Genomic DNA, 10394 nt, shown 5'->3' with positions numbered 1-10394 from the left:
TGATGGCCGACTAGGCCATCTTCTGCTACATATGCAGCTAGAGTCAAGAGCTCCGGGGGCACTGGTTAGTTCGTATTGTTGTTCTACCTATAGGGTTGCAGACCCCTTCAGCTCCTTTGGTACTTTCTCTAGCTCCTCCATTGGGGGCCCTGTGTTCTATACAATAGATGGCTGTGAGCATCCACTTCTGCACTTGCTAGGCACTGGCCTAGCTTCACATGAGGAAGCTATATCAGGGAATAAATCTTAATAAAGAACTTACTCTTAAAAAATGTTTTCACTAATTCCCATATAATCACACACTAATAGTTTTATGATGTAAGTCATGTCACATACATGTCCCTTCACTTGTCTGTTTGGTTTTGGTTTTTCAAGACAAGGTTTCTCTGCCTCCCAAGTGCTGGGATTAAAGGCATGTGCCACCACGCCCGGCGTTTGTTTGTTTTTTATCTCCCATCAACTCATTATTGGTCTCATTACCCCAGCATCAGCCCTAGGTGATGGGTTTGGGTTATCAAGTTATTTTGCATGATTGTCCTGCATGCAGTCTCATGTTCATCCTTAATACATGTTATTAGAGCCTGGAAATCAAATGGGAAATGACTGGCGCACAATGGAAAGCCTTTGAAAGCAACTATGTGTATTATTCTGAAGGCAGTACGTGGGGCTGGAAGGAAAAGCAAAAGAGATCAGGCCTTGTGCCACACTGCTTCTCTGCCTTCTGCTTTGGCAGCCTTTGTCAGACCCATCAACCTTAGTGGATTTGCCTCAATGTTTGTAAAGAATGATACAATGTTAATTTGATGCTGCTGTGAGATTACTTAAGACTAACTAAAAATAACTGTGATATGAATGTTACTTATTACTTCTAACATTTTATCATCTCTATCGTGTGCATACTCATTTTAATTGTGACAAGGTATTTTTATGCAAACACCAAGCTCACAGTGATAACATCTCAGGTCACCAAGAAAATTATCTCCCATCACAGTGAGTAGGAAACTCTAGTTCCCTTTGCTCTCTAACTCTCTGTGTAAGGTCTATTCATCTACGGCTTAGAAAGCATGGAAGATCACCATTAAAAACCATGTTGTCAGTTCCTAGGAGTGTCATGTTTTTCTGCTCTTAAAGGGGACTTTACTTACATCACCAGAGGGAGGAACAAAATAGATGCCACTAGAGTCAAATTTGTATTGTGGATTTTCAACTAATTCTGTGCAGAAGAATTTGTTGAGAATGCTACGCAGTGTGCGCCGGTCCCAGTCGTCGGTCACCCGGCCTCCGTAATTACATTCCCCAGTCATGTAGCGGAGAGCATCGTAAGGAAGTTCCTAAAATTGAGAACTGCAGTGAGATGCTAGTAGCACAGGGCATGGAAAACTGTCCCCATTTGGCTACCACGGCTAAACTAAACATCTTCCTCAAAGTTGGCAACTACATGACCTCCTTTTATATACCTTCCTGCTAATTATTGCTGATGTCTCTATGATCTTTCTCTTATTTTATTTCCTTTCCTCTCAGCCAATGCTCAGACCAAAACTCCTGTTATTCTGCTGTGACTTGTTTAATGATCAAGCATATAATTTGAATTTGTAACATTTTAAAACTACTATTGAGGGTCTTAGTTGTGCATATTTCATCAACATTTGTTCTAACATAAGTCAAGATTTCCCTTCTCTATTCTCTGTTTAATATCTAAATCATCTCAGTCCTTTCTCTCCCAGAGGTATTTCACCTCTGCCATGTTCCCTACTGAGGTTCAAATGTTAGAGTTACTCCAGATTACTTTTCCATGGCTCTAATATGGGCACTAAAATCAGAAGAGTTGTAGCACAACCTCAAGCCAATGCTGGGAGCAGATGCTGGGAGGATGCTACAGGCACTTGGGCTTTTGGTGACTCCAGGCGTTTGTTGTCTCATGACAGTGTAATTTCATCACACTTCCTACTTATCAGAGCTGTTTTCTAAGTGTGTGTGTGTGTGTGTGTGTGTGTGTGTGTGTGTGTCTGTGTCTTGGTCTGCAGATCAGGATGTAGCTCTCAGCTTCTGTTCCAGCTCCATCCATGCTCTCTATTATGATAAAATGGACTAAGCCTCTGAAACTGTAAGCAAGCCCCCAATTAAATGTTTTCCTATATAAGAATTGCCCTGGTCATTGTGTCTTTCTATAGCAATGAAACAGTGACTAAGAGAACATTCCTTTTCATGGTGACACCTACTTTAATGAGAGTATTTTTACCACTAATGAATATGGGCTTGTGTCAAAAATTTTTTTTCTGTAACTACTGATAGGATCTTGTGTTTTGAATTCTCTTTAGCCTGTTGATACAAAGGATTTAATTTTTTAAGTGATAAACCAAACTTGCATACTTATATGCATTTTAATTAACTCCTTGTTATAGATTATATTGTAAGGTAAAATATATCCTCCAGATATTCAAATTGTTAACTACCACTATTCCTCACTGGTTCTCTATAATCATCTTAGCTCAGATACTTTCCCCTCTGGCATCTATTTTGTCTTTATTATTAGTTCCTTTCCTTTCCGGAGGTCTGACTACAAGGAAACAATGTATCCCACTTGTGATTCATTTGAATGTTTCTGCCACTTGAACTTTCCATCTTTATTGGTTTCTTGTTTGCTTTTATGGACATAGAAGCCTAAGTTGCAAGTTTGATATTCCAGTGATAGATTTAATTAAAGATATCCAGCTGAATTTGAATACGATTCTGCCAAAATTTAGACAACTTGCTTTCCAGGGTGGGAAGAGGTAGAGCTCCCTCTCTCCCGGGCACTTGCTGTGATTTACAGAACAGTTTTTCCAAGTTTCAAACTTGTTTGTACCTAGTTGGCAAAGAGTAAAGAGGACATGCAATCATGCTCAATGTGTGATGTTCCTGAGAGAGTGGGAAGGCAAGACAGAGAAAGAGGGAGAGTAAGGGGGATTCCAGTAGAATGGAGGGGAGGGGAAAGGCTGGGAGGGAGGGAAGAAGGGGGAGGAGTACTGTGAAAAGTACCCGAGAGGTTGAGGTGGAACATCTCAAGTTCAAGGCCTGCCTGGCCTACAGAGTAAATTCAACGCTAGCCTGGGTAGGGAATCAAATGGTGCCTCATGGGAAAAAAAAAATCAAAAAACAAAACAAAAAAAAACCCATTGGGGTGGTGATGCATGCCCTCAATTCCAGTATTCTGAGGCAGAAGAATTTCTGTGAGTTCCAGGCCAGCCAGGGCTATAGAGAGAGACCATATCTCAAAATGGAAACCAAGCAATACAAGTCCCAGAGAGAACCAGCCTCAGAGTGAAGAGAGCATGGGTGACATTGGGCTCTCGGGCCTCCTTCCAGGATCTAGTTGTCTTTTTAAAATCGTTTTAGATATTTTTTTTCCAGGCTCAAAATTAAAGATTTCACTTCTCAAAAAATGAATTCATGCTCCAGAAGAGAAAACTGATAATCCTTCTGCCCCACCCACTTCCTAACCCAGCTGATTTATACTATTTTCATGATAAAAATAACATCATTACTGTTTAAACCTCCACCGGTGGCTATGTGCCAAAATAAATGAGAAAACACAGGCTCCTAAGAGACAAACTGACATCCTAACTAGCTCCTAAAGCAGCTATAATTTCCTGTTATAATAAAGTACTACTTAATAGACTATTAGGAACTTCCTTGCAATTTATTCCATTAATTTATTTATTTCATAAGTCCCTGCTCACTGCACCAACATTTAGAACGTGATAAAGAGCATAACAGGTGAGGCCCTTGCTGTGATGTCTGTGGTACCTCATACTGGTCCAGGAACATGTGGAGTTGCTGCACACTGATTCTTAGATCTGTCTCATTGAATTCGTAAGGAATATTCCACCCCAGGGGTCCGAATTTTCGCCTCTCTTGTACCAAAGCATGAAAGAAACAGAGGCCATAAAGCAATTTCTTGAATTCTTCCTGTAATAAGAAGAAATTGTCCCATGACATTATTTTTCTGTGAACATTGCATCAAACTTGCAAGGTTTTTGAATTAGTATAGTTATATTCCTTTGCTTATAAATGATATGAGGCTCTTTTCTCTGCTCCCATCCCCTCTCCCCCAACAACCCCCTAATACAGAAGTGTTTTTCCACAGGTGTTTCAGGCAAAAATCTGATTAATCACCCTCAAGTCCAATTAGACCACATGGCTGTAAATACTAAGTTTGTAGGAAACAGAACAAGTCCATCTAATTTAAATTTTACAGGATTTTTTTTTGAGAGGGGGGTATTCTAACTGAAGCAACACAACACAAGAATTATGAACTCTATGTATAGTCCCAGACTACTCTGGAGGAATTTCAAAGGAGATAATATGACCTAAATTGGCAGGTCCCAAACATCAAGAATACATAATGCTAACAGCAGAGCTTGAGGTAGGACTGCAGAATGATTTCTTCAGACATCGAAACTGCTATTCTAGAAGTCAGCTTGCTCCCCTCCTCCCTGGTGAAGGGCATGGGGAGGCAGTCATCCTTGCTAGGAAGAGATCAATGGGCCATCAGAGTTGACACTCATAACAGCTGGAAACTGTGGGAAAATGCAAAACTCAGATGTGATAAAGGAGCAGAGGGAAAGACCAGGTACTCAGCCAACCTAGTGGGAATCCAGAGGAGGAAGAGATGCTGGTAAAGAAAACATGTATCATGGATCGAGGAAGCCTCCCAGTTATAGCCAGTCTGAAGGGTGCACTGGAAAGCCTGAAACAGACTAGATCAGAAGTGGGGTGGGTAGGGGGTGAGGGGATGTATCACCTCAAACCCATGCCCAGATCAAAATATTCCCAGCTAAAATCAAGAATATCTACCACTTCCTGTTTCAAAACCACTCTGAAGTGAATGGTACCAACAGCTGCGTGCTATGTCATAGGTCATGAGAAGGAGGATGGCAGCTCATTCTCTTCCCCTGATAGAATGCCACCCGCCAGCCAGGGACACTGGGTGAGAGTGTGGAGAATCCAAAGCCTGCATTTTTAATAACAACGAAGTAGAATTAACATATTGTGCCATATCTACCAATTTCTGACTCAAGCTCTTCTTGCAACTCGAAGTAACTATATGATATTTTATTATTTAACAAAACCCAGAAACATCACAGAAAAGACTAAATTTTATCTCACAACATAAGGTCCCTTCACAGAATAAAATTGAAAAGGAAAATAGAAAACAGGGAGATATAAAATCAACCAAAAAAGAAATGAGAAAGAATGAAACAGGTCTGACAAAAGAGGTAAAGACTAAAAGAGAGGTAAATGACTAAAGACATTGACTAAACATGCTAGTATTACTCTGAATTATTTTGCATATATTGAATCATTGATCAAGTCAATAGTTAATTGTTGGAATCCAGATGTCTTAATGTAAAAGAAAAGACAAACATGAAGTGAAGACATACAAGAATGAATGCGGAAGATGCAGTGAAACTGAAAATTCTGGCATATAGTCTTCATGCCTAGAGGCCTGTAGGACATGTACATATATTTGTATGTTTGCATGCCTATAGATTTTCTTTCTTTAATTTTTTTGTTATTGTTTTGTTTTTACATAGGGTCTCTCCATTTAGCCCTGACTGTCGTAGAACTCAATACACAGACCAGACCAGGTTGACCTCAAACTCACAAAGATCTGAGGGCTTCTACACAGTGCTGGGATTAAAGGTGTACAGCACTATTCCTGGATGTGTCTATATTTAAGTACCAAGGAAGTCATCTAATATCCATTGAGTTCTCCAACACCATTAACCACTCAGAAGAAGCAGAGCTCTTTGGAAAAATGTCTGGCTCTGTGACAGAATCATGAAGATTCCATGATGAGTCTGGATTATCTTACATTAGAAAGTGAGAGCTGCTAACAACATAGAGTTCCTAAAGCTGAAATACACACAGAAAACAGGATAATGGAGATCTTTTGACTAAATTTGAATAATGTGAGGTCTGTGTTCATTTGTCACCCAATTCTCGCCAACTCCATGCCCACCTGCCAGAACCCCTAATTCCCACGGATTGAGGGGGGCCCACTAAGCCCAGTCTGTGGCACGTGATGAAAATTTTTGATCAATGAATTGAAAACCATTGGGGGGAAAATCAGTAAACCCAATGTCCATACCAATATTGATTGGAAGTAGCCACTGCTTAGAGGAGTAAGTGCCAAGCGTTGAAAGTTCCAAGAGCTGCAACTGGGGAATAAGCGCGAGAATTGAGGCAAGAATGCTCAATAGATACTAAATATGAATGGAAGATGGAACACCCCTCCTCCCCAATGTGAAAGAGAAAAACCAGTTATTAAACTGTGAAGAAATTAATCAGTGTCTCTTTAGATAATCAAAATTAGTTTCATCCACTGAGACACAGCATCACCTAATTAAAAATTTGGCAGGTAGGTGTGGTGGCACACGCCTTTAATCCCAGCACTCGGAAGGCAGATGCAGGTGAATTTCTGAGTTTGAGGCCAGCCTGGTCTACAGTGTGAGTTCCAGAACAGCCAGGGCTACAAAGAAAAACCCTGTCTTGAAAAAGAACCAAAAAACTAAAACAAAACAAAAAAATTGGCTAAGAATAAAAACAAACAAACAAACAAACAACACACACACACACACAAACCCCTGAATCCAACTGTTAGGAAAATGTCACACAGATTCTGAGTGAGGAAAATCCCATGTTAAAACAATATCATGAAGTACATTCTTCAGAAAGAACAGTGTTGTAAGGCAAGAAGGGCTGAGGAAATGCTTCAAGTTAAAGAAAGCAGACTCCTGGAAGCAAGCTCAGAGGCACAACCCTTGCCAAGCCTCCCCAGGCCTGGGTTTGAACTCCAGCACCACAGGGATGAAGCATAAACAGCATCAAGAAGGTAAAGCAGACATAAGAAATAAGCATGACCCTGATCCTTACACCAATTCTCACACAGACTACAAAATGATGCTAGTAGCTGACAACACTGAACCACATGAGAGAGTGACAGTTACATTTACAATGAGTAAGAACAATACCAAGGTAAGTCAATGTCCCTATAAAACATACACAAATACATCTAACATGGGACCTGTAGGTCCCATGAACCCCAAAATACCTGTGAACATGACCCAAAACAAAAGTTTAAACATTCTGGGAGTTTTGGGTAACTTCACTACATGGCTTGCAAGTATGAATTTTGTAGGTTATCAGCATCATGTCTCTATGTCAAAGGCTTAGAAATTTCTGAAAGTATTCAAGGATAAGGGGTCATGATAGATCTAGTTTGCTTTTGACTGGTGTTACACACACACACACACATACACATGAATTCTTATACTATTATACTTCCTTATACTATTTTTATATTTTCAATTTTCCTGTAAGTATAAAAATCAATCTCAAATACAAAGTTAAAATGTAAAGTTGTAAAGTGTTATGGAATTTAATGAGATTTTATCTTGGGTTAGAACTGTTTCATAAACACCTCTACCTCTAAAATGTTATTACTATGGGAGAGACCCTTTAATCTAAAAGAAAGAGAAGGTAGGTTACACTTACAAAGGGGGCTCTGTTCAGTCTCCCATATGGAGAGATAATGCCATATGATAGACTAACTCTGGGAATCACCAGCTTTCACCAAGCCTTATCAATACAAAAGCCAGCCATACACACAGGTACTGGAAGTTCAGGTCAAGGTTGATTTGGTTTTGAATGTATGTATGAGGATTTCTTTTTTTTTTTCTTTTCTTTTAACTCCTTCTTTTTCTCTCTCTCTCTCTTTCTCTCTCTCTGTCTCTCTCTGTCTCTCTCTCTCTCTCTCTCTCTCTCTCTCTCTCTCTCTCTCTCTCTGTGTGTGTGTGTGTGTGTGTGTGCACACATGTGCAAATTTTTGCTTAATGAAAGTACTTTAGTGTTTTCTCATGTTGTGCACTTAAGTAATGTTCAGACCTCACGACTATGAGCTTTTGAATGGCAAAACTTATCAAGGTTCATAACCCTTCATATAAAAGAGCCCTTCAATTTTTAATTGCAGCAAAACCATGAAACAATTTTAGGTCACAGACACTCAGACAGATTTCTAATCATGAAAACAGTGGGTGTTTTCCCTGCTTGCCTGGTGACTCCAGAAAAGACGCTTATGAGTCCCATCAATAGAGGAGGAAAACCATTTTGGCTCTCACTATGGTTATATGGAGGAAATGTTTTTATGTTTTAATTTAGAGGGATGTTTCCAGATAGCAAAGGGCTCAGTTCATATCCTGGAACAAGTTCTCCAGCTTTGCAGATTTGTGCTGGGAATGACTTACAGCTGACTCTCTCAACAGAAGCCTACATTATTAATGATACACCATAATATCTCGGCTGAGCAGGATTGGGGCTGGTGGTAAAATTAAAATAAAATATTAATAAAGTTGACTTCAGCATAGTCGATAATCAGTGATCAAAACCAACTATGCTGCAGAGCAGGGGTCCTATTTAATTTCTAGTTTTACTCTATGCACACATCCCTAATCACTAGTGGCCACTTGAATTGCTTTACAGGGCTGGGGTGACAGGACTTAGCCATCACTAACAGGCTTTTTGCAGCTGCCAAAGAATTCAGGATCAGAGATCGGGTCCATGAGGTATGATCGGATGATATTAGCCCGCAATCCTTTTGGTGCTTCGTTGGTCATTTTTACTCCATTCTGCAGGACTGACACAGGGAAATTTGGAGATGGGTAACTCGTCAGCCAGATTCGGAAATCAGGGTGTGTTGATTCTGCACTTAACTCCTGCGAGAAAATAAATCATAAACAAGGGTGAGTAAGACTCAAGGAATCATCTCCATGTCTGTAAGGAACAGTCTGGAAAGGGAAAGAAACATCTCTAAACAGAGATGGAATAGTTGCAACTTAAGCAGAAGCCCAACATTCATTGCTGAGTCACCACGCTTTACTGAGAAGGCCCAGAGTGTTGTCACTCCACTGACAAAATTAATTCACATAATTGTACAGCTTACACAAGTGCTATGTAGTTCAGTGTTGGCTCAAAGACTAAAGCCTTCTTAATGGGTTCATGCCTGCACTGTTGTTTCTGAAATATTTCAAAAATAATTCTTGACCCACAGCTAGATTAAGACTAACGCCCTCGTCTTGCTGCAGCCAGATTTGGGAGTTAAGCGGCCAGTGAAGACAAATCAATATCACTCCAAGCTGGAATTATTTGTTTAAGAGGGTAGGGTGTTTTAAAGGGTAAGAGCTAGTATATCCTGAAGCCTCAGTATTTATCACTACTACCTCTATAGCGAACCGTAGAGGTCATAGAGCCCTCCATTAGCACTGTGATGTTAAGGCCTAGGAATAGCTACTCAGGCCTGTTCCTCTGAGACTCAGACATTCTGAAATACAATATAAGCACTACTCTGGGTGAAGGGGCATCAGCTATGGCCTGACTGTGTGTCTGCCTGGTTTTTGTTTTTTGTTTTTTAGGTAAAGTGTTTAATATGAACCCATGTTTATAGTGACCCAGCTACAACCTTAATCTGAAGCCTGCCAAATGAAAGAACAAAAATGAAGCACTTGGGTGAGATGTATATGAAAATGAGACTGGGGAGGTAACATACTAATAAATATATATCTGCATTTTTACCTCACAAACTTTCTCAAGAGTTGGCATCCAAGAAGTGGCAAGGTGACAGTTTTGAAGAACAACCCAGGTCCCATCCTTGACAGCTTTCTCTAACATCTTCATAGCGATAGGCCCTTGGCCTTGGCCCAGAGATAGAGAGCTAAGTTTTGAGCCCCCATATCCCTGTGTACAAGAACAACAAAGATATCATTTTAGCATCATATATTGGTCCAAACAGATATAACCTAAACACGTGCTAATCAAAACTTAGATGAAATAGTATAAAAATGATTGCGGTGATAAGAGAAAAATTCTGAAGGCTCTTTGGCTGTTGACATAAGATATGGAAAATTAAAAAAAATATTAAGAAGCCTTTCTAATAAAGGTGCAGATTAAAGGACACAGCTGTCATTTAGCAACCCTGAAAACATGAAGCTAAGAAGGAAAACATGAGCTGGAAGATGAACTTGCCCAGTCACCTTGAGCAAGTGTTTCAGTTACTTTAGATACTCATAAAATTAGAAGAACAAAAGCATTAACCACTGACTGCCAGTCAACAACTTCCTTCAGAAATGCTGTGGGGATGTTTCCCCAACTCAGCTTTTGGATCTCCTCATTTTAGGGATAGTTGTCCCCAGATTCCTAGAAGAGGCCTCTGGTGACAGAGGCAGTGGAAGAATGGGTCTTGGTCCACCTTCAACTGCTCATTGCATATTGCTACGCACACTCCAGTGAAGTCTGCTTGGCAGGCAGAGAGGCCTGGAAGTACTCACGAGGCAGGGAGTTTCAAGGGAACTCAACCT

General features: G+C 40.2%; 1 protein-coding gene across 1 annotated transcript; it reads right to left on the bottom strand.

Annotated features, from left to right (window-relative positions):
• Nucleotides 1-643: 643 nt before the first annotated feature.
• On the bottom strand, nucleotides 644-9755 carry LOC110295222 (dynein heavy chain 7, axonemal-like). The gene is made up of 5 exons (XM_021163705.1): nucleotides 9613-9755; nucleotides 8556-8756; nucleotides 3787-3948; nucleotides 1146-1331; nucleotides 644-667 (listed from the first exon to the last, which is right to left on the bottom strand). Exons 1-5 carry the CDS (start codon nucleotides 9712-9714, stop codon nucleotides 644-646), a joined length of 675 nt encoding a protein of 224 aa, XP_021019364.1. The 5' UTR covers nucleotides 9715-9755.
• Nucleotides 9756-10394: the final 639 nt, after the last annotated feature.

The sequence above is a fragment of the Mus caroli genome, chromosome 1 (assembly GCF_900094665.2).
Source record: "Mus caroli chromosome 1, CAROLI_EIJ_v1.1, whole genome shotgun sequence".
Taxonomy (NCBI): domain Eukaryota; kingdom Metazoa; phylum Chordata; class Mammalia; order Rodentia; family Muridae; genus Mus; species Mus caroli.
Note: the sequence above shows the minus strand (reverse complement) of the source record. Positions and strands in the feature narration are given on the sequence as shown.